Here is a 25897-nt window from a genome sequence, read left to right as displayed (position 1 = left end):
TGGAGCTGTTCATTCTTAACACTTGCATGAACAGTGAAGCATAGTGAGCGGCTAAATCACTGCTGGGCAGGCCGTGTGAGCTCCTACTGGGAAGAAAGAGGGAAGGTCCACCAGGGTGAACCACAAAGCTGCTAGGAGGGAAAATCTGGGGGGAAAAAAACGCTGCTGTGAGAAAACTCATTCCCCTCTGGCTCAGCGTATGCTCCATCCATGGTGACATTAGATATATGGGAATATACTAGGATTGTGGGGATTTTTGAATTAGTCCCATAGGGGGTTGTTTCTGCGGTTCAAGTTCTCTGAATACTGCTCACAATTTAGTTTGTGTGATTAGTTTTGTGTTCAATTAGTCCCCATAAACCTTTCCTATCCTTTGCATGGATCTGCTTATTGCCTGTGGTTACAATAAGAATGTTATCATTTGTGTCCAACTCCAGGAGTTTACATGACACTTTATAAAATAACCCTATATTTGTTTAATTTATGACAAAGCATTTCAGAAACTTGAATTAGTTTGTTTTCATATGGACAAAGACTGGATATTTCTTCATAACGTTGCACTTTATTGTAAAGTAGCATCCTTAATGAACATAAATCGGTTAATTGTTCAGAAAAAGATTTTATGGTTGATGTACTTTTAATGGTGAAGGGATTGTGGGTGCTCATTTTTTTGGTAAAAAGTTTGGAGTTTATATAGTGACACCTATAATTAGGGCAAGATATATATATATATATATATATATATATATATATAGTGTATATAGTGTTTTAAAGTTAATTTACTGCTGGTTAAGACTATAAATATTTAAATATCCACAACCTAGAAAATGAACCAGTTTTGGGCCAATTTTCTGTTACCCTTTTTCCCTGGCACTCGCACAAGTAAAGCAATGATACTGCAGCACATGTGTGTTTACATTGCGTTGGTGCAGGATCTCTACACAATGGTATAATCTTTTCCTACAACCTAGCAAAATAAATGCATGCTACTAAATCTAAAAATGCAACATAGGGGAACCGCAGGATTACCAGCACCATTGTGAGAGGACAAAAGGAACCATTGTTCAAGCTGACAATGGTAGATTTTGTATCATATGGTAATCATCATCATACTACACTTTTGTCTACACATGCAAACTCCAAAATATTAAGCATCAAAACAATATTGTGTAGGAAGTCAAAAAACACTTGTGAGCTTCTGATATGAATTGCAAGCACAGAGTACTAAGGTCAAAGGAAATTACTACAAGAACGGACAAGTCACTCCCAGGCGGGCCAAAATTGAACATAACAGAAATGGTCATACCTTATTCCTGGGGTCTCCCAGCAGCTAAACAAGAAATTAAGAATGTTATTAGAAGAGTTTTTCAGATAGAGAAATAATTTCATGGGAAACACAGAACAGTAAGTGACCGGGCTCTGCTATACAATTCCTGGGAAGAGGAGCAAACACAGACAAAACACACTGGACACAGGAGCACAGCGGCACTACGTAGACCAGATGGACATCCAGTGGCTATCGGCGCTATAGAGCTAAAGCTACCAACGCTGGAAGGGAAGAGCAGAATTCACAGACACAACTTGAGAACACAAATTGTTTTTTTTTCTTATTTATATATATATATATATATATATATTTTTTTTACTAGGCATGGAGGAATGACATTTATATGTAACTGGTCAACAAACTGTACAAAAAAAAGGTCTGGTCCACCATTAATTGTACAAGCAGTGGTCACTTCATTCGGTATTCTGGTTCCTTTATTCAAATAGTCACACCTCAAATTGTGTGATAAATCATGCAGCCACAACCCAGTCATGGAAAGATTCTTGTTTCCAAATGTGGTTATAAAGTCATAGAGAAACCCCTGAATGTTTTATACACTGGATTCTGGAGTTTAACTTGAATAATAGGTGCTAATTGCTATGAATTCTGGTTTTCACAGCTCTCCATTATAAAAAGATCACTTACAGTTTTATCATGTTTCTTAAAAACTTTCCTTGAGAGTCAGTAAAAACCAAGAGATCAGTTTTCTTGGAGCAGCCAGCTAACATATTTGTATTCTACTACATATTCTGAATTTATGGCATCTGCCATGTCTATGAATTCTGCCCATTGTTGGAAAAAAGTCACAACGCACTACAGATGACTTCTCTCTATGCAGTAACTGGACAACGGTAAACATCCATGACTTCAATGTACACAATTTGTGTCTCACCAGAGCGTCTGCCACGGCAGCTTCAAGGTCGGTACTAGAACTGAGGACCCGCATGGCGTTCATAGAGGACGGTAGTCTTCCCGACTGGCCCATTCCATAGCGATCTAAAAAATAAAATCAGGAAACACAGTTATCAGCGGAAGCTATGGGCGGACTTCCTGGAAAAGCAACCACTGGAAGACAGAAGTTTCTTTACAGCACAGATTCACTGGAGTATCACAAAGCAAAGTATCACAGTGCCATTATGATGTAAAGGAGAGACGCTGGTTTTCTGTCCATGCAATGTCTCCAGCAAACTACCCAGGAAGTCCGCTGATAGGAAGTCTGTGTATACCCACCAATGACAAGCAGACTGTACATGCTGTGTATATTCAGTTGCTACACAAACATTGCATAATGTGACTTGCAGCAGCGGAAGATCCAGAGCTAAGAACCCTCGAAATACCAGAGGGGCACCTCTCTACGGAGACCTCCCGTTAGAGTCTGTAGTTAATATTTCCCCTATATAGGAGTAACATGAGGATAAATGGCAAAAAAGGAAGCTGGAATGTAATGGATAATCCAACAGAAAAACAAAGCAAAGAAACAGGTGTAAATTACTGGCCCCTGGTAATGTGAATTTATACTGAGATTGGTCACCGAGGGGCAGTAACAAAGCTATAAATCAGGGGTGCCCACACTTTTTTTTTTTTTTTACTTGTGAGCTACTTTTAAAATGACCATGTCAAAATGATCTACCATCAATAAAAACTTGGAGGTAATAACTACTGTGCACGGTAGAGTTTATTTTGAAAGGCAGGGCTCCGCGATCTACTCTCGTTGCTTTTGCGATCTACCGGTAGATCATGATCCACGTGTTGGGCACCCCTGCTATAATATAAATAAACATGTCAAATTACGTGAATATTAAATCCAAAATCAAGTAGGTCACCAAAAAACAAGATTATCTATTATATGAGGGAAAAAAGTGAAAACAAAATATTGCCCATACAATAATCGATTATCCATCAATACTTTTAACATAAAAAAAAAAAAAAAAAAAGATTTGGTCGCTTTAATTGTAATTGATACCAATTTACCCGAAAATAAAAATAGGAATGACAAATTACAAATAATAAAAAACAAACAAAAACACACTACAGAGATTCCTTGGCTGTCAGATTGGCGGCATTCTGTGACCCATTGGCAAACCAAGAACAAGGTCTTTTCAAAGGAATTAGAGAGCTGCTATTTAAAGGTTTTACTTACACTGGAAAACATTTCAATTTTATCCAAATAAAGCAAAATACAGCAGCATTATGAAAAAGGTTAGGAATAACAAAATAATTTGAACCTGGCAGTGCAGACAATGGAAAAACAATTTGGCCTTGTACATGGGGTCGCCCTAAATCAGGTATCCTACTAGTCTGCTTTTCCAATGGCAAACCCCTTACCTTCCCACCATTGCTAAAGAAGCATAAACAGCTTTCTACGGATGATGAATAGGCGAGGGGAACATTATCCCTCATCGAGACCTGGGGATTGTAGACTGCTCCAATCTCACTTACAGGCCATATCCGTGCTGCAGAGTTTTCTGGCGGGATTTGGAGTGCTGATTTCGGAAGGAAAAACCTCGCCTCTATGTTATAGAAGCGGCAGGAAAGGTGAGTTATCCCCTCCTGCAGGTGATTTTTTTTTATAAAAGTTTATGCTAGCAGAGTGCAGAACATAGAATACATATATCATTGCTGACTGTAGCTTTAAAGATTGCAGAAAAATATAAAATCATATTTAAAGCTACAATCAACACTGAGTTCAAGATGTGCAAATCACCAAATAGAAACCACAAGTATAGGAGCACACTGCTTGGGGTGAAATCCAGCAGACGAACAATTCAGGCAAAAAGCTGTTCCTATGGCTGCAATAAATCATCACACTCGACAATCTCAGGAAGACAATCTTTAGTGCTATTAGGGCTAATGAACACTTACAAAATGTTTAGTAAATGCTTGTTTAAATATCTGTGTACAGGCATTATTATTCAAGCCCAATGTTACATATACCTCTCATGGTAAATCCTCACCTAATAACCAAGACTAATGGAAGGTAAGGACTGGTATCTACACTGAACTGGATATGGTGACTTTATATTGTTTATTGTCACCACTATAAATGGGCTCTTCCTTAATACTGTACACATTGAACAAAATAGAAGAGTAGACAAAATCTCTGGGGATAACACAACAGAGCAGAGAGTTACAGAGGACCTCACCTACTATTAATATATAATATATATATATTAATATATAATATAGACAATTGGGGCCCTATTACTTAGTAACCAAAGAAACAAATCCTATCATTAATCAGGAATTCTGTCGCATTATTTCACCCGGAAAAATATCTAAATGGAAAACCTTTTGTCTATTGCTACTAACATGGATGGTTGAGATTCACCTTATCAGCAGTCAAAAAAGCTATTGTGCAATAGTTAGAAAATAAAAGTATGCGCTGGTATTTACTAATCAGTTATTTTGCATATCTGCTAATAATTATTTCAGTTCCACCTAAAACCCTTTCAGTTTTGCAACGTTTCTGGCAAGTTGAATGTTGGCTTCTTAAATCTCTTGGGGGTCTTGCATCAAAAAGAACTCCCAGTAATACCCAACTACTGTGATTTCCATAAATGACAGTGTTTTTTCCCCAGTAGATTCCCCTTAATGCAGAATATACAAATAACTGAGGAGTCCAGTTGTGGGAGTGACACCTTCATTAGGACCTTGTGGGAGGAGCAGAGACCACTGGAGCCTTTGAGAGACCAAAGAAGCCTAGAAGTTTAAATCATCAATGCCCATAAAATATATAGAAGCAACTGGGTAGAAATATAAAGAAAATAAAAAATACATAAACTGAAATAAAAAAATAAAATGAAACTATGCTGACAAAAATGACACAAAATGACAAAGATGATGTCATGAGATGGGAATGTGTCATGCCAGCGAAGAATGGATTTGGATGAAGGCAGTACAAGCACATGGAGGATGAAGTGGTCATGCAGTTAGCGCAGTTTCACCTGACTGCCCCACAGACTCGGAAGTGGAGAGCGCACTAGTGGACCTGGAATGACGTCGAGAGGCTGCAAGAAGAAGGAATGGCAGAAGACCCACAGGGTTAACACGCAGAAAACATGAAGACAAAACAAGCGTACATACATGACCCTGAGTTTACTGGGGAGTGCTGAGGCCCATGGAGATGGAAATGGGACATAACTGAGTGTAAGCTCAATGGCTAACCCACTCAGACATTCAATGTCACAAGAACATTTTCATCTGACTAAATGAATTCTGCAAAATGATACAACAATCATTACACAGATTCTTTTGGCTCCTTTCATGAATAAAAATAAAAAACACAATAATGGACTCTACAATGTAATGTCTAAAAGTCATCGTCATAAATCTCCAGTTATCTACCCATCTGCCTTAAGCGCAGCGGGCAGCACTGGTGGGTGACAGCCAAAAGCTGGCAGTACAGCAATTAGTGGCCCGACCTCTGCTGGTGAAAAGTGGAAGTGTAACTACATAGTCAAGTGTTTTCTTAACTAATGGTACCCATTGACAAAACTTTATTTAGCCATATCTGCAGGCCACCATTGGTGCGTTTAAAGATCAGACAGACAATGCTGCCACAATTGTGTTCCCTCTGATAAATTGGCATTCACTCTCCAACTACCTTCGTTCAGGAGAACAAAGGAAGTTCTCGTTTCAGCAGAACTTGGTCCATATGTTAAAGAAGCACTTTACAGTCACTTCTACATTTCTTTACTCTGAGGTTGTCAGACCAAATCTACATTTTAAACCACCTTCTAAACTCTTTGGACAACTTTAGTCAGAAGTGAGAAGCTAAAAAAAAGCCTAATATTTCTTCATTTTGTATACCTAGAACAGGATCAAGGCACTCACTGAGTAACAAAATAAATACTAGTTACCCTCATGACTTTTAGGGCAATCACCTGGCCTCCAAACTTACCTCTTCAACATTAATCTGGCCTAATACACTATATGGCTAAAAGTATGTGGGGAACATTTCAGATGTATGAGTTCAGGTGCACAAAGCCTGACTCCAAAATGTTTTACCCAATAGAACTTAATTGTAAAAACACATAAGACTGGGATGTCTGAATGGGACATTTGAGCACACTGTCTTGGATGCATTGTTTGCACAGAGCCCTGGCCTCGAGCCTACATAACATCCTGAAGATAAACTTAAACCCCAATGTATTTCAGATATTCTCACACAACACCAGTACCCGATCTTTGGTTAAACAGGCACAGACTATCATAGCCACAAAAAGAATGGGAATCCTTAATATTATCCTTACTAAGCTCATACAGGCGTTGTGGTCAGGTTTCTTTAGACTTTTGGCCACGTGGGAAAAATGCCCTAATGTATAGCTGAGTTTTCTTCTGTGTTCTTATAAGGCCAAGACGAAGGATATCTCCATATCCTAATACCTGAACATTTTATCCTTCTCTATATCTAAAATTAGAAACTACCAATCAAAGAGCTTGAATGGTTTTTATGATCTCTCATCTCCCAATAATCAGAAATAATCACAGAGCTTCCATCAGTATTATGGCCTCCTATTCCCCAAAAATTCAGGACTGCCAAACACAGAGTTTTAACTTGTTGACCTAAAACTACTAATCATAGGGATTCCTATGGGGTGCATGACTTAATAACTACATCAAGTATATTATACAATAAACTACACAAATCTTATAAATGCTTTAGACATGCAAGGAGCTGCGACACAAACACAAGACAGGAGGATAGGAATTCTGAAGAAAGTTTATCAATGGTTAGATAAGAATTTAGTTATTTCAGAAATTGGATGGCCTAATTCCTAATAACAGAAAACATTCATAAGTGAAAGGAATAGAAAAGCTCATTATTCATGCACCTATTTCTCATTTCATTTGGAAGGCAATTGGATCGCATATCAACGATGATCTGTATATCCATGAGATTCAAATCCATTTATTATTTAAATAAAAACACAGACAAAAAAGATGTGTTCTGCCTTAAGGAGTCTCAACAAAAGCTTTTTCAAACTGCCTCAACAAGTGGAACTACAATAGGCCTAAGGCTTTTAAAATGTCTCAGATTGTTGTATGAAAATTTTGACAAGCAACTTTATGTTCGAAATGCTTGTCAGTTAGTATTGAGTAGTGGCAATGCTGTGTTTTTACTGAAATAAATGAGGGTGGAATTTTATTTGCATGGATTTAATGATCATCAATCCCATACGGCAGAATTTGTGATAGAACATGCACCCCTGATGTGAGGTTCCAAGTCAGTGTATAGAGTGGGAGCTGGTTCTTTTATTTCCAAGAGGATAATTGGAAGGTGCAGATGATCAGATCCTTCAAAGCAGCACTTGCCTAAATTGCTGGCTGTACTGGTTATTAGGAGGAGGATATAATAAACTGTGCTCTAGGAAAGTAACAAGACATGAAAGTGGAACTGATAATATGCAAAAAAAAAAAAAATGGGGGCGGGGGAGAGATTGTTTAGGAGCACAGTAAGGAAAAGGATGGATAGGAGGATAAAGGGGTGGCGGTCTGGAAGTACTCACCCAGAGGTGCAAAGCCCCTGGCGGGACTTGTGTCACGGCTGCTCTCACGGCTGGTGTCGCGGCTGCACCCCTGACTCATGCTGGGTCGGGGAATGCGGCTGCTCCGGGCTAGCGTGTGATGTGGAAAGGCAGCACATTAATACATGATATACAGAGAAAAGATATAACTAATGAAGACGTTAAGGCGGTTTTTACAGATAATCTATTCCAATACAGAAAAGACAATGTAACAACACTCACAACATAACATCACAATGACGGGACACAGACCACAACAAAAAGCTGGGAATTAGCACCGCTATGTTGTTATATACAGGAGGGCAATGATAACTGGTGGAAAATAAGCATAATTGCATAGGATTGGATACAAAATATTTTATTTAAAGCAGAACCTATTCTGTGGTTACTCAGTAAAATTTACAAAGAAGCATTTGACTAAAAACAATTGTGTGTCCAGCCATCAAACAGGAACACTGCCAGGATTCATACAAAAGACAAATGGATGCGCTTATGGCTTTCGGATTCCAAAAATGTCAACCATCAGCCCATCCAGCGTGTGTAGAGAAATCTTAACAAGCAGATCTCAGAAATGACTGCTAACAGATTTCTGGAAACAAATATAACCGAGCACAGGAGCTCAATGCACACAGATCCATTGCTGCTATTTCACTCCACCGTTCTTCCACCTGTTTACACGTCATAGCTTTCATTGTAAAGTCATTGATTTAGGATTGACAACTTTAAATACAAAGTATAGGAGGGTTAAAGAAGAACTCCGTGCATCCAAAAGCAGATAAATATTATGGAGCTGATAAATTCAAACACCATAAGTTACAGCATGCACTAAAAGGTATTTTTTTTTGTAAGAATTAGAACACCCCAGTCAGTTTTGTTTAAATTTCAGTTATGTTTCTATCGTAGAGATTTAACTTTTCTTTGCCCTGGGGACCATTTAGGAAATATTCAAATGGAGACAACTGTTCCACAGATATTTATATAAGAGGGGGGGTTCTTTAATATGGAGGATTTGTACTCCACTTCTAAATATCGCTATTGGGTCATCAACAGTAAAATAAAATAAAACTGTCTAAGCCACTCCTCAATCCATCCAAAACTAAAACAGTCTGTGAATGAACTAAAGCCATCCCACCACTTCCTGCCTTCTACACATTCTTTTTCACTAGTTAGCAGTCCATCAAGAGTAATGGGGCAATAGGAACATAAGGAGGGGGAAGGGGTGACAGTGGCAAGCTGTGGTATCTAAAGTTGTTGGTGCTTAGCGTTTCAGTCAGCTGTATATGCAGGCTTTTAAAAACAGTTTCAACCAAAATGCAGCTCCTACTTTAGCACTTTTCTCCTGGGATGGCTTTCTAACAAAACTGGGAACAAAAAGGAAAGCAATCTAGGACCTGACATCCAGCAAAATGTATGTGCCCAGATCTCTAGCATCAATATGGTGAGGAGATGCAGCCCAACATAAAGCTGAATTACCTGATTGTGTGATAGGTCCAGCAGAGGGCCATAGGCACCATATATACAGATATGTAATTGAGTTTTATATTGGAGAAGTAAAGCATTCTCAACGGAGTTCTTCTTTAACACTTTCTGCCTTTTGGTATTTATCCACCACGAATGACACAGACGGATGTTGATGTAAGTACCAAAGGGTCACAGTCAGTTTTTTTTAATGGACATTATAGAAAATGCTAGATACATAGAAGGGAAATTACCCAGGATTTAATATTCTTACCCAATCCTATCCTGCTAGGGCTTGTCTCTCGGCTGCAGCCCTGACTGCGGGGAATCTTGCTTCTCTTGTCAGTGGACGGTACCTGCGGGACCCTTTGGGCACTGGTCGCCAGCCCGCTGTATCCACTTCCCAACAATTTTCCAGGGGAGCTGGATCTGCTGCCAGCTACAAACAGAACGAGCAGATATAAATAAAAGGTGGACAATCTAAGGTTCTGATTTCACAGTTATGGGCAATGTGTATAATGGATGGAAAAAAAGAACAACCAGCATGCAGTGCACTGACACCCGAACACTTCCATAACAGTGACCCTGCCACAAGAGTCGGGATGATTTATTTTCAGTGTAAATGTAACAAATGGCTCATTCTGACGTTTATAACAGTGAAGACTGTTCAGTTTTCTGGGAAATCTGGCCCACAGCCACTGAGGCCATTCCAGCCCCATTGTATAAGTTCATGAGAACTTGGCATGGCAGAGATGATGAACACGCTACAGGGACGTGCCAGGAGGCAGCTACCATCACCAACTACGCACCAGTGCACTGTATGCTTTGTAGTGAGAACAGTAGACAGGAAATTGGGGATGTGCAAGGAAAAAGAACAGATTCTTACCACTGGCTGGATTCGCTGATCTGGATCCTTCGTATGGAAGCAGACAGAGGACAGTGAAGACGGATTTAGAGAGGGAGCACAAGGTCACATCTACAATCAGGCTACGTACAAGCACGCTGTTCAGACACAGACTAGACACTGGTCACCATCCAATCCCCATTACCCATAATTCCTTTAACAAGACCTCCCCTCAACACTGGAACAGCTGCTAAGCATTTACGTTTTGTGCACTTACGCTGGGACTGGGATACAATTTTGGCTCTGCTACGACCACGGGTGTCTGGTTGGACCGATGTGGCGCTACTGGTACTTCCAGAACTCTGTCTTCGTGTGCGGATCCGACCTGTCCCAGGGCAGAAAGGAAAAATATTTAGCAGAGAACATTGTGACACAATTTAATCACAACCCACAATGAGTACTTATCATACGGTTTATTTGCTGAAGAGATGTTTCACCTACAGCACCCGAACCACTTATTACATTTAGGTTTTGTGAAGCTGCAGGACAGATCAGCAACAATACAGAAAGGTTTTGTGTATTTGAAGCTTCTATGACAAAGCAATGACAGACGTCTGCATTATTAGGGTCAATATTATTCATTGTGCCCCTACGACACTTCACAAACATGATCAAAGAATCACTAAGCACTATAGTCAGGGAGAAGTTATAAAAGAGTCAAACTGAAATAGACAGCTTTAGGACAGCTGCCCACCACACAGCCAATCCTGTGTGTCAGTGTAAAATAATGAATACAAAGATTCTGCTTTACTCTGTGTATAATATACATACAGAATACACAAACTCTGAATGTCACTAACACAGACAGGACAAAAACTGAAAACTCTGATACACAAGCTGCAGTCTATATGTCTACTGTACACAACGCTTGGCTGTCAACAGCATGCGGCTTGTTGAAGGACCAGGACACAAGCAGTGAGCTAAAAACAAAAATACTTGTTTCGCTCAGCTACATAAAATTAAAAAAAAATTATCCAACACACAAACAAAAAAAAAGTGGCTGCACAGTAAACTTCACGTTCCATCGATGATTGATGTCCACCACCCCTTCCAACATCCAGGTTCCACAGGTGTCTTCCAGGTTAAATAATTGCTAGCGTAATGATTTGGGGACTCCCCCCCCCCCCCCCCTCCAAGACATTCCTTTCCCTATTAAGGTGGGATTTAAAGTACGGCTTTGCTTTGGAAACTTCTGTAATCCTGAGGTGTCAATGTCTTCCTGCACTCCTGTGAATTCTTTTTTTCCCCCCAAAAAAATCTCATATTATGTTTTTTTTTAAAAAACAAAAAAACGCCATGCAGGGTGACTGTGCTTCTAGACTGGGCAGCAAAGTCTTCATTTTGAGCAAGCCATTTGGACCAGCAATGGGGATTGCCTACCTCTGTAGAAGGAAAGACCTGCAATGCCACAAGTGCGACCTGAAAACTGCAGAACAAAAGGTTTAGTTTTTTTATTTCTTTCTTTAAAAAAATGATGGGGTTTTGGAGAGGTAGGGTTAAAATAGTAGTGGATGGCAGGTGGTTCCCATTAAAGTTTCTCCTCAACACATTCAACTGCCAAACTAACCCCAAAAACTTAAGTCTTACCAGAGGCCTATTACTAGCCCTAACTTACTATCCAAACCCAGTCAAAATGCAAATACCACAAAACAGATGCCTGCCAAAAAAATGTCAAGGGTATTTTTATTGTTTCTGTACCATTCTGTACCATTCACACATCTCAGTGTGAAAATTTTGCCACAGCCATGGATGGAGGAGTAACACTCATTACTCCACTCCACCTGGAATGTCTACTCCAGGCAAAACTGACTGTTCTCTTGCATGAAGTCTTTGCAAAAAAAAAATCGGCACAGGTTTGTCATATGTTTTGTCTCGGTAAGTTTAATTTAGGTCAACATGTCTTCATAAATACAATGCCTGCCAGTGCTGACCTACTGAAAATGCCTTGCTGTCATGCTGTTGTTTCAGTGGTAGTCACAGGCCTGGAACAAACATTCCGATCAGTACTGACTTCACTGGATATACAGTATGCTTGTTTCAGGTCCAGGAAAGCTAAGCACAGCATTTCAGGAGGAGGTCAGCCCACACATTTTTTTCATGGCAAAGGTCATTTTTGATTTTTTATTTTCTGCACATGTTGTCATCTTTGCCACGTAGATGACATACAGTTTAAACAGTAGCAAATTAGACAAAGGGAGCAGAAAGTATGATTACGAAAACCTTGTCGTAATGGCAATGTGATCTGCACACTGATGAGGAGTGTGACTCACAATGCAGAGGATTCACAGCGGGATGGAGCAATATGAAGCAGCGCTCAGCTGGAGAGAAACATTCCACATATCAAGATGTGGAGGTCTTCTGTGAGCTGGATGAAAGCTGCCACAGGCAGGAATGCAGAACGAGCTCCGAGGTGTGAATGTAGAGGACGCAGACAAACAATGGGAGGACACAGGCACTGCATAGCATGCACACCACCACCAGAAAGCACAGATGGAGATCAAACAGATACCCCAATGGACACAGCTCTGTCACACAAACCGCTTACCATCAGACTTAGCAGAGGGACCATCTTTAGGCAAATTAAAACAAAAAAAAATAAGGAAAGGAAACAGTTGGGAGAATTAGTGAGATGTGAGAAATAGTCATTTCCTGATGTTAGTACATGATAATTAACCCCCAAATATGCTGTAAGCTAGCCACCAAGAGCGTGATGTGCAGCATATCCTACAGAACCCACTACATGTGACCACCACCAGCTTCCAGAGCTGCTAATTGGAGGTGAAGAGATAGCAGAGGGTGTGAACAGAAAGGGGTACAGCAGGTCTTCTCAGATGCTGCAGTTCAGCTGGCATGCATTGAATGGAGAGCAGAGCTGAATGGAGGGTGTACAAGACTGCTTAGTATAGAAGGTCTGTTCTCACCTAGTGATGCGTATGACCCAGGGGGTAAGGCAGCAGCAGAGCCGAAAGGTGCAGTAGTGGTGGAAGAAGTTGCTCTGGACTTGGCACTGGCTGCTGCATTCACGTCAACGTCACTTCGAGAGCGCTGCAAGGAACCTGGGGTGGCTGCTGTCTTAACTGTCGCTGCAGAAACTGTGATGAAAAAAATAAATAAAAATATGTAATAAGAGAAGCAGCATACCAGCAATGCAACACAAAAACACATGAACATTCTAAACGACAAAGTCCAGGAAAATGCATACTGACCTCTGGATGCAGCACTACCAGGTGGACTTCTTTTGGCTGTTAAGGGACGACTATAAAGATAAAAACATAAATCAAAGATAAAACATCAGAGGAAAACATTTAATATGTCAGTTTTGTGGCAGTGCAATCTTCTCAAAAGTGAAAAAAATATTACAAATGAACTAAAGATATTAAATATGTTGTTTTGATACTAACCTGTTACCTAGGCACAAAGGGAATAGAAACTCTGCAGAAAACAATCAAACTCCAGCGAAACCTTTCTAAAAATAGAACTTTGGCCTCTCAAGCAACCAGAGTATGTGCTGCAATACTTCATTTAAAGCCCATCTGCATTAGTTTTCTCTTACTCCCCCTGCAAAATTTTCACAAATACTTATTGGTCCTGCCAGTACAGTAGACCTAATGCAGATTTCTGCAATGGGGTGACAACAATACCACTCTGTTCCTGAATTAGGAGTAGAGTTGTCACTCTTATGTGGGCTATGCCACCTTGAACTACTTTGGACCGAGAAGATGATGCCGAGTATGGTTTTCAGCGTTGTCACTGCCTGTAGCTTATCTGTCCGCACAAGCCCAAGACTAGGAGATTGTGAGACCCAAATGAATGGGGACAAAACTCAGTCAGGAAAGGCAAAGAATTGTGTGTACTTAATGTGTGAGGCTTGTGTATTACAGTAATTGGATTTCTTCTTTGTTTTTTAGATGGTCCCAGAGCAGCCTTAGTTCTATTTAAAGTTATGGTTGGATGGGGTTAAATACTTATTAAAATGTAATTTGTCATTTAATTATATATTTAAGAAAACCTTTGGTCAGATTTCTTGTATGTGTTACATGACTTGAATGTTTCACCATGAGAAGTGTTTTACAAAACCAAATAAAAACCACAAAACCTGCTGGATGCCAGAATCATTTGAAGCCTCTGACCTGGGGAGTGTTACAGACCCATATTTTACAAATTTTGGAACATGCTTCATGCTACGTTTTTGTTTTTCACTTCCAATATTTTCTATAAATATTTAGATGTGAATAAAATTTTGCATTATGTTTGAAGAGGCCCTGTCAGTTACATAAAAACCCAAAATAGTTTCCTGCAATAAAATGGGTGTCACTACTCACCTCTGCTGTGACCCATGTCTCTAACTTCCAACTGCAGAATCCATCGGTCTTCAGTATAGAACACTTCTGGGACTGATGGTTGCCTGTGTTCCTTGCTACATGTTATGGTTCCTTCATATAATTAAATAGTCAGAAAGGAATCACAACAAACATCAGGGGACTTAAGAGTTCTCAAACTCCTTAAAATGCTGAATTCTGGATAGTCTGATGGAGGCATCAGTGCTGGAACTGCAAAATCCTAAAAGCTTTTATGTAGTTATAGTAAACTACAAGTACTAGCTTTGGAACCATACAAATCCCATTGTTTACTAGTGCACCTTTTCACACAGCCAGGACCTCTTGTTTTTTTTTTTTTTTAGTGTCCTGTTAACAGACTGATGTTCTAAAAGTGCTTACTATCTACCGTACCTTCATATGACAAGTCCTGCACCTGTGTCCACTGATTTTACAGAAGTTTCATATCCACTTTGGAATATCTGGAAATACGTGTTCAATTGAATTCTATGTATATAGAATAAACCCCAGAAATAACACATTATTTAGACCTTTGCACAGAACATGGCATACAATAGTTTGGAGCAGTTGCACTCACTTTAGGCTCTCCTGTGAGCTGGATGAGGAGCGGTCAGACTGAGGAAGAGAGACAATGCTGTCCGAGCTCTTGAGATGTGATTGCAGGGCCTTTTGATAGGACGATTCCAGCATTTGATACAGATGCTCAGCCTCCCTGTTGAAATGACTGTGGAATCCCCAGTAACACCTGAGAGGAACAAAACACAGTATAGCCAACAGGTGAGATTGTCACAACTTTTCAATGACCAACCACTTCACCATAATCCTGTATTTAAAAAAACAAAAAAAAAAACAAACGGTCTACAAGCAACAGAAAAAAAAAACTTCTAAGCAACATCCTCAATGGTGTTTTTGCTAGGGCTAAAAGTTTCTAAAACTATATTTCAGATTCCTGAAGATCAAATATATAATTACATTTTAAGACTTCACCTGCTTTTGTACAGAAGAAAACATTTATGGTTAACTATTACTTAGATCACCAAAAAGCTTATGACCTATTTAATGCACTATTTCTTCCTGGAAAGTATTTAGATAAAATATTTTTTTTTCAGGAACAGTTTACTATATTTTCCCTAAACACAGCAGTAAAAAGCATCTTTTCAGAAAAAATTAAAAGCATAACTTACTTTCGTGCAACGATTCTTGCTTCTGAATCTGCGTCATGGATTCCTTTCTTGATGGTTTCCGCTAACACTGATATGTGCCTGGAACGGAAAGAATTGGGGTTATTCAGTCTGCAGCCGCTGGAGGAAACTGAGCAGAAAACTCAGCGAGTGCAGCTTCTCTCTGTCTACAAGAACAATCCTGCCTGCCAATCAACTGATGTCCCCTCACCATTAATTCACCCTATTCAGAGAGGAGAAACTAGACCAGGCTCAGAGTGCATTCCTCAGTAGCTATTCGCTGGTTGCGATAGTAACGCACAAGCTGGACAAAGCAAGTTTTATGATCGTCCATTCTCCTGCAGCTTTGCAGAACCTTGTCCTCAAATGATCACATATTGCATGATCTCTTATTGCAGTACATGTGGTTAGGTAAAACGGTTTTTTTCACCAATGTGCTCACTTTAGCAGCTTACATTTATAAAATTCTGAGGAACTTCTAGTCATATTTAATGTTCAGTTATATTTCTTTTTGAAAAGTTCACACATTTTTTTTGGAACAGACTAAAAACCTGACGTTTCTGCAAACTAATACTTCATCACAAAATCAAACACTGGTTATTGAAAATCTATTGGTGGATCCCAAATATGTTGCATGCAATGTTGGCTTGTTCCAAATTTGTATATTCCGCAAAGGAGGCGCAAAGAAAATCTTTATAGAAGGATGCTTAAACAGAGAATAAACATGTAAATTATATTTGTGTATAAATTCACAGACAAGTCTTTTTACCTATGGAGGCTACATTAAGCAGGAAGCACTACATATTCAACTTAACTACACATACATGCAAAGGATTTAGTATTCTGTATTGCTGTTCTGGTAATTTAAGAGTCTCTTGCTTAGCAATGCAACTTCATATGTTACCTCTGACATAGAAAACATTTAAAAAAATTAGTTATATTACAATGAAACACTTTGTTAAATAGTATTGAAGGCTGAAGGCACAAGCCAAGAATAGCCAGAGGAAGCCAGAAAGGGGCAGCCCTGAGAACTGTGCAGAAATACAGTTCATAGAGAAACTCCAGCCAAGGATACACAATCTAATAACAGACATAGCTGGTGAACTATGGACGCCGGATTATCATGAAGCAGAAGTGAAGTTCTCTCACCTTTCAAGAGAATGAGTCTGCCATTCTTGTAGAAGTAGATCCAAGAACTCATAGCAGCGCCTGCAAAACCACAACAAGAGAAATTTTGTAATATTCAGGGGAAAGAATAAGACCATGTTATCATCTGCACAGACAAAATAAACTCCCAGTCAGAGGCTGTGCTAAATGTATCATTTGAAAACATAAAGCAAAACTGCAATCCAAGTAAATAGCACCTACAATCCTTATGGAGTGATCATTTTGGAAATTATAGTGTGGGAATCCCATGTTCAGCTATTTAAATACATTTGAAGTATGTCATCCGCAATATTGGACCTCCTTATCTGATCCACTCATATTGCAAATGCCAGAGGAAAAAAGATGGAACTCTACAGCCAGACTACATTTTCCAGTATCCCAAAAAGTGTAGCCTGCTGTGTATGTTCTAGTCTTACATCTTCTGATATTCCAGTGTAATAGAACTGCCATATGACTGCGATCATAACCCATAACCATGACCCTGGTGTACAATCTTCCTATAAGGATGACCTTGCTAACCACTCCTGTTCCGGCTTTTACAGATCCTTCATTTAAGTTTTTAGGTATATTTTAATTTCCATAGAAAAAGCCTAAATGTATCCCAGAGTCAAAAATTTGGTGCAAAACTCTTAGATTGTAAATGCCTCTGCTCCTCCTGTGTCATTGTTTATATCCATCATTTGAAAACCCAATTTAAAGTACAGCACTTTGTAATATGTTGGTGATACATAAATACTCTCTTTATCAATAATAATAATAAAGCTTGTTTTATTAAATTGGCACAGCCTCCTCCCACAGAGCTCTCAAAATTCAGAAAATTAATTATTATTAGCCTAAAAGTTTGTACCAACATGGCTCCAATGTGTAGCTCCTCCCACAATGGTGATATTTCTTTACAGTAGTTTGTGTTTCTGCCCTTCCAACTGGGACATAATAAAATGTTTACATTTAAGTTGGGATACAAATTTATTTGTTTATTCTATGATAAAAATTTTGCAGATTTTTTTTTTTTTACCGAGGCAAGAATTTAGGCAGAACCTGGGACTTCTAACAGGCAGATGTCACCACTGGGAAATCTAAGAAAGCACATGTTAAAATGCCAGAAATAATGCAAAACTGAAAAAACAGCATTGGTTGGACTTGCCCTTTCACAATAACGCTGGGCTTTTCTGACAGTGACAGAAATGTACAGCCTGCGCTTTATTTAGGAAGCAAGTAAATCTACAGAGAATCAATGCAGAGAGCAAAGATATAGAAGCAGCAAGAGTGTTATATGTTCCTATGAGAGGGAACAGATCTCCTGGGAGGCAAACACATCAATGACAAACAGAGAGGAGTGCAATCAGTTTCTCTCCTCCACCTGAGTATGACAACCAGAAAAAGCTTAATCATCAGATAACACAAACCTTCGAACTGCTACAGACTTGGAGGTGCAGTTACTTGTAATGATCGGTATGAGCCTCGGGACATGTGTTTGCTAGGGAAAAAAAAGTAGAACTTAGAATTACCTTATAACTCAATGTTATGCAATGTCTGAGCAAACTTACTGCATTGTTATCGACACACTGCAACCATATTAAAGGTGACTGGACCTGAAGACAGGGACACCTATGCCTAGAAGAAATTTAGCTGAATCCTCTAGTTTCTTAACCTAATATCCTTGTTAAAAAAACAAAACATGACATTTTCCTTTTCTCAGACCCTGTAGCACACTGCAACGCAGGTGCATTAACTTAGCTCCCCGGGGAGCCTTTTAAAATAATGACACTGCAAAATTCTACTGCAGCAGAATGATCCCGGGCATAACTGGTACCTGCACAAAGAGCCTTGGGAAGTTTCTATTTTCTCACTACAGCCACATGTTGTTTCTGGGGCAATGAAGCTGGGTCTCTCCAGACTCTCTGCAAACAACTTCCCCAAGATGTTTGAAAAGCTATTTGGCTTTCATCTAAGGTTTCTCACACAAGGCCTTTAAAGTTTGAAAAAAATCTGTATTTCTACATTGTACATCTACATATTCCCAGTTCCACTAGTGGAAAATAAAGAGGCCAGTCACCGTTACATAATCTCTCCAACACATACCAAGACACTGCCAACAATGTACAAACTTGGCAAATTATTTGCAGGACTTACACGGATAATTAAGCGAATAGCAACCACACCGGAAGTGGCCATAATTTTGGTACTGTTCGGGACAAGATTGAAGACTGTTGGCATGATTGCTTCTGCTCCATGGTCAAATTTGTTTCCCAAAACTGATGAGAGATGCCTGATACAGGACATAAAGCGCATTAAAGACAAGTGACAGGCAGTTAATTAGAATAACTACTGATTGCTTCATAAAGTTTAGAAACATACATAGAAGCCATCATGAACAGAAATAGAAAGGTGTATGTATATATTAACAAGTCCCTCACTGCCAGAACATGTCTGTTCTTTACTTACCCCAGGGTAATACAAGCTTCTCGGACCACCTGGGAACGCAGATCCTTGGTGGAAAGTTTAAAGGCTCCGTCAAGCAGACGCAGGTGCTGGAAAAAAGTGTCATACTCCGCAGCACCGGCCAGGAGAAGAGAACGAATTTTCTTGAGCTGAAAACATGACACAAACAAATTAAGAAACCAAACACCACTCTAAAGGAGTAGCACGAGAAACATGCAAAACAGGCTTGTTATTTTAAACATTTTATAAAAGAAACATGGCTAAACTGAAAAGTTTATAATTATAATCCTATAAAAATTAAGGCTGTATGACCTGTACACTTTATAAATACAGTTTATTAACATCAGATATATTTACTCCGCCACAAAGATTCAGTTGTATAATCTTTTAGGATAATTCATGATACTTCAACATGCATTCAGAATCTGTAGAATAAGTATTTGCCTAGCTAGCTTCCAGCCATTCTTACTTTTTTATGGCTAGTGAATAATCCATCCACAATCCTCATTTTGGCCATGTTGTGTAAAAAAGAAACAAAGCTTTTTTCTTCTTTCTCTTTAAAGAATGGTGATGAGGTATAGGATCCTTCTCCTTCAACATCAACCACCACCAACCTTGTGGTGCTCCCCTGCTGCAGCGGTCACATTGGGAAGGATGTACTGTGGCCACTTTGGAGGCCCAAATAATGCCATCCGAAAAAGAAGGGAGACATTCCCTCTAAAAAGCTCCAACACGAATTATTTTGCCACGACTGCAAGGAAGGAGCAGGTTGGGTGGGATGTGGGGGCTGTAGGGGTGAGTATAATGTTAGATTGAAAGGGATTATGTAAATGTGCCCTCTGAATAGGTACGGTATTGGGGTAATTACACTCATCAGGACCCCCTATTGCTGCCTGGCTTTTTTTAGCTGTCCTGAGCATTTCTGATGTTGGAAGGAAAGGAGCCTCTTACCGCAGTAATCCTCTGCTCCCAGTCATGTTTATCATCTGAAAGTATTTCCCGTATTTTATTCAAAGATTCCTCCAAATCTCTGCTGGAATAAATCTAGAAAATAAAAAAATTAAATTTTCAAGTACATGTTCACATTAAATATATTTAGATATTTTACTACAAAGCAATACTGCATCAAGTATTATGCATCTATCAGTGTCGGGCAATTCCAAGCTAGGCCTATTTATAAAGTGCAATAATAAAATGTCAAAAGTAGAGAGCCACAGAATGTAAAATGATCTCACTATATTGCAATCAGATCAAAACTGAAGGAAGATTGCACACTAGCTACACAAACAGGCTAGACTGTCAAATGTAAATTATGTGTATAAAAATATAAAGCAAGGTGACCTGTGTGTAACAAGTCTGTCATTAACCTCTCCGCCCTTATTGCAAAAGCGGTCAGCGTAACCTTGGATTGACATACACATTCAGCCTGCCAGAGGGGATCACATCCGGCACGTTTATGTGCTTTCATTTACAGCAGCTGATAAAGACATTCTTGTTATTACCTGTACAGTGGGAACATCTTCAAATGCTCTAATAAAGTCCTCTTCATCCACAGCCCCAACACCCTCCTTGGCTATTCCTAAAATTTGGAAAGAAAAAAAAAAAAATTCAGAAGACTAATTTACACATAAGGTCATTAGTAACACGCATTTCCAAGGTTCCCATCCCGTCAAAGTTTTTTACCTTAAACTGGATAGCTTTGGATTGCCTCAAACAAGCAATCTGATTGCAGCCAAAGCATTCAGACAAGTTCAATAACAATTTTGACTGGATGCTAAAGAAGTTCTGTGCTCCTTCCTATAAAAAAACCCTAAAGCACACACATTTGGTAGGGGAAACAAACATTTAGGGAATGAGTGAATTTTCAGGGACTGTACGTGTTGATATCATTTGCATCAACCACATTAAAAGCTGGTAAAACATGGGCTGAAGCAAAACCAGGTATAGTGGAAAAGCTAAACCAACCTAGGAAAACAGAAGCCATTTCTCCCACCAAATTCTGCCATTAACAGTGTCACTTGTCTTTAAAGTTTTTCCATACATTGGCTATTATTATTCAAGTCTCTGTCACATGTAGGTCGTTTGTGTTTGATTTCAAAGACAAACCATAGTCACATCTAAAAGACACACTGGTTAAATACAAATCTGTATTAAGGGGCCATTTACCCCATGCCAGTCCGTTAATTTGAAAATCAGTTTTCACCAGACAGGGTTGTGTTGTGCGGCAGAGTTCAGTATATTTCAGTATTGGATGGATAGAAGTACAACTTCCTTGGAAGGTAAAAGAGCTCCTTTATATTTATGTGTATATAGCGGTTTGCTTGGAGTTTAGCTTTGAGTGATGTAAAATACTGAAATAACAAACCAAATGAGAAGTTACCCAAGAAACCTCCATGTAGCAATCCCTGTTTTACTTTGTCCATCCCCACACTACCAACCAATTGACCTGCCCCATTGTTCTTTTCCAGCCTTACGTGTGATGAGAGTGTGTTCCAGCTCTATGTGTATCGTGTGTAATATTGTTCTTCTGTTGAATGAATAGACAGATATGGAGAATGCACAAGCCATTTATTATTCCATACAATGAAAAGCAGCTAAAGGAAGCTTATTCCAGCAGCATCTGTAGCCGATATTGATTTCTCCTGGAAGAAGCCAAATTACATCTTCAAGGCATCATCACCAAGCCACAGACTGCTGAAAAATCTTCAGAAGGCACATTAAACGTGGCTTTATTCCAGAAATAATTCTTCACCTGCCCAGTTCAATGTCAGCCAGGGAGAAAACAAACTATATGACCACAATATACACTGATTATGGATGAAGTGCACACTGTGATGATACAGAACATCTGTCCTTGCTTATGGAAAGTGTATTTCTCCAAACTTACCCGCTGGCTTGGTGGCCACTGCAGACGTTCCCGGTCGCCGAGCTGTCCCCATGGCTACCGGTTTGCGGGCAGCAGGAGGTGCTTTGGCTGATGCAGTTGAGCTAGCTGATGAAGGTCTATTTCCATCAACGGAATCTTCATCATCAAAGTTTTTATCTGAAATTAAAACAAGAGGTGGTGTTATTGGAAAATAAATGTATTATTCACATAAACCATTCAAACAGATATAAGCCTATCCTGTTGCTTCTCTTTACCAGATGTTTTTACCAAATCATAATGATTAACAGTACAAATCCTAAAGAAGAAATCTAAGACATCCTGATATATTGCATCTTTAATAACTTAATTTGGGCAATAAACAGCATCACTTCAACTCCAACCCTGTAGAATTAATCACAAGCTACGACGGGTCGATTCTCTACAAAGCTTGCCAAAGACTAAATATTCAACTTCTATTAAATGGTCCTTGTGACAGTTTTTCTTTTTTCAAACCAACATTTTTGGCACACTCAAAATTGTAAATTACATTATTCATTGACTTTTTATGCCCCGATACTACAGCTTCTACTAATTTCTGCAAGCCAAGAATTAAGTATGTAGGACTTCCAGCAGACTCCAGGGATATCAACATCATGCATCCCTGGAGTTCTCGATCTGAAGCCAGTGCTCAACCCAGGAATTATTTTAAACTGGGTGGGAAGAAATTTTAGGGGGGTGGCAGCCCCTGTATTGTGACCCAACTCATCAGTAACTACCCAAAAACAGCCGGGTAGTGCGTCTGGCTAAAAGGGGCTGGGGAGAACACTCTGAAGCATTTGATGCCATTAAACTTTGCATGGTTCTGTTGACAGCGCACAAGTCATTAAAGGTTTGCAAATCTGGGCATGTAGGCAATAATGATCCATGTTAGAGCACTTCCCACATATGCACAAGGTTCTGCAGCTCTGTATTATGGAGGGGCACGGCAATAAGTAGAGAAGGGCTTGCTTATGAGTATTTAAAATGGCTGCATGGAATGAAGTGGGGAGGCTTGGGACAAAAGTGTATTCTATCTGTGAAGTATGTGAGGAGGTAAGTTATACTTTGAGAACTACTATTACTGCACAAATCAATCTATTTACAACATTTTCTGTGAATTGGTGGATGGTCTGCTTTATTGTAAAGCAAAGTCAGCTCCAGATAGATACCTAAAGCAAGTTACCTAAATGGTCCAAAGCAGACCCCTCATCAGAAGCAAGCAGAGCAAAGTTGCCACTGCGGAGCTGTAAATTTAGGAGCTTTCAGTCTGAGGTGACCGGTTATATCATGTGACCTAAAATGTTAGGTTCTACACTAAACAGACAACTATATTTAAAAGGAACTACTCATACCCAGGGTTTAGAAAGAACCTGTACCAACAACATGTGGTTGTTTATTTTCTACCTACCATAGGGGATTTGTTATGTGACACTGTTATGCACTCTCAGGAGCTGGGGTACAGTAAAGTAAAAGTAAAGGAGATACAAGCTCAGGTGGTTGATATGGCAGCTCTTGAGCGAAGGGTAACCAAAAATATGGAACACTTAATCTAAGACATTAGGCTCATTCAATCTAAAGGTAAACATGAGAGCAAACCTAAAAACCTGTTTTAGCGGCTTACAAAGCTTTCTGTATTATTTCTTAGACTTTTTTTTATTATTATTGATGAACTTGCTAGGAGAAGTTTATGGTCACTATGATATACAGTAGCGTATATAATATGTATCCCGTATCTTGGCACAATTTTTATCAAAAGATGTAACCGCTGTCCTGGATAGAGATGATGTTCTGAAAACCAACTTTCAAAATGTAACCAGAAGGGCAGAGTGGGATAACAGCTTCCGGGTAAAACGGCAGTTCTACCTTAAAATATGGTAATAATATGGTATAAATTATTGGTAGCCAGAGGTCTGGAACCTGGACAAGGAGATAATGCAGCTGCTGTTTACATGACTAAAACCATTAGGCCTTTAAGGACTAATCCTTACCAAAGGGGTCTTTGTAGCTTCATTCACCAACCTATAGAACACCCGTACCAACCGTTTTAACAAGGAGGAGCATTTGAAATAACTTTCTGTTGTCAGTGAACCTCTGCCAGTAATTACTTTATCTACAGCACAGCTCTTCCCTACTTTCCCTTACAAAAGTTAAAAAGATAAATAAAACATCAATGGTAACGTATCTGAGAGGGGAAAATTGCTCATGGCTTAAGAAACCCACTGATTGGGAAGGCCTGATCTATAACGTTCAATTAGGATCTCTTTGAGCTGCAGAAATTCAAATACAGAGCCAGATTCTGTATACTGCAAAATAAACAAGACGGAGCAAATATCCTACAAATAAACATACCAACATCTCAAAAACCTGCAGAACCCTCAACAGGCACTGATAATAAGTTGGTAAAAATAACATTTGAAGGCCATACTTACGACTTGGGCATGTTTTTACAATTTGCCTTCTTAGGCACTTTTCCTGTTTTACTTTATGTATTCCAACCGTGGTTCATGTCTTTGTGGTGCCGTGCACAAAAACAAGTTAGAATTTAACCTTAAATAGGTTCCCTATTATCAACAACCCTGGTGAGTTTAATCTGATGGGGAACAAAGATCAGCCTCTCTGCATAGTTTATAGTTCTATATGTACCCAGGGGTCATATCTGCTCATTATAGATGAAGGCTCTGCGAGTGGTCACTGAAGCTGCACCTCTGGTCTCAATGCAAGTGAACCAGACAGAATCCTTCTGATGTAAAGTAAACTTTCTGTGGTTGGCAATGATGTTTAATATTTACAATGCCCCTGGTATCTACAGAACACATGATTGAGGTTGCTTATGGCCTTGATCCTTTAAGAAAGCACTGAACGGGTTTATTCACATCAGATTTTTATTTGTGTGTATTTTGCGATTGGTACTTGGTGCCACCCTGTATATAAACATACCATAATACACACTAATTTCAAATTTTAGACATATACCAACATATATATACAAATAGGATAGAAAATCCTATTCAGAACAGCTTAGGTCTGTGCAAGAGGTGGAGCAGTGCAGAGCAGTGTATTATACTATCACACCTGGCTGTGCAGGCCGACATGTAGATTCGGCACCACAACATTCCCAACGGTGACCAGAACAATGACAAAGTAACAGCAAGAAAATATCACTTTATAGCACATCTTTCCAGGTAGCAACAGCAAAGCAAGACAAAAGGGAGGGGATTCCCCGAGGCGTGATTAAAGGCAGGATGTGATGGTGGCAGTGAGCGACTGCATAGACCCAGCTCCACTACCTTCCCACTTCACCCAGCAACAAACCTCACCGATCACAGGGAGAAAGCCTCATACATGACAAAATGCTGGAGCACATAACACAGGAGGGCACTCTGTAGAAGACAATGTGCTCAGAGTGTAGGCACAAAGTGAATTTGGGGGACAGAGACATAGGGTCACAGAACGCGCTATAGGGATGGACACAGGCAGGGAAACCCCAAGGGTTCAGTGGAAGGGGATGCAGACAGAGAAAGCCAGGGTGTTTGGTGGGGAGGGATGCACAGGTAAGGGGGACACAGTGAATTTATAGGGAGGGGGGCAAAGGTAGAGGGGCCAGGTGAGGGACACTAAATTTAATAGGGAGGACACATAGGTAGTGAAG

General features: G+C 39.6%; 1 protein-coding gene across 1 annotated transcript in view; it reads right to left on the bottom strand.

The window, feature by feature from the left end:
• CLASP1 (cytoplasmic linker associated protein 1) overlaps positions 1-25897 on the bottom strand; it is a gene marked incomplete in the record, with an annotated part of 116932 nt that overhangs the window by 39949 nt on the left and 51086 nt on the right. The window contains 19 exon segments of the mRNA XM_072417919.1: positions 1307-1330; positions 2220-2323; positions 5272-5334; positions 7837-7944; positions 9587-9751; positions 10199-10225; positions 10434-10541; positions 12762-12785; positions 13138-13308; positions 13423-13472; positions 15131-15298; positions 15738-15815; positions 16884-16943; positions 18308-18378; positions 19035-19170; positions 19347-19492; positions 20295-20387; positions 20846-20922; positions 22231-22386. Coding sequence (XP_072274020.1) covers positions 1307-1330; positions 2220-2323; positions 5272-5334; positions 7837-7944; positions 9587-9751; positions 10199-10225; positions 10434-10541; positions 12762-12785; positions 13138-13308; positions 13423-13472; positions 15131-15298; positions 15738-15815; positions 16884-16943; positions 18308-18378; positions 19035-19170; positions 19347-19492; positions 20295-20387; positions 20846-20922; positions 22231-22386 — 1829 coding nt within the window.

The sequence above is a fragment of the Pyxicephalus adspersus genome, chromosome 7 (genome assembly GCF_032062135.1).
Source record: "Pyxicephalus adspersus chromosome 7, UCB_Pads_2.0, whole genome shotgun sequence".
NCBI classification, from domain to species: domain Eukaryota; kingdom Metazoa; phylum Chordata; class Amphibia; order Anura; family Pyxicephalidae; genus Pyxicephalus; species Pyxicephalus adspersus.
Note: the sequence above shows the minus strand (reverse complement) of the source record. Positions and strands in the feature narration are given on the sequence as shown.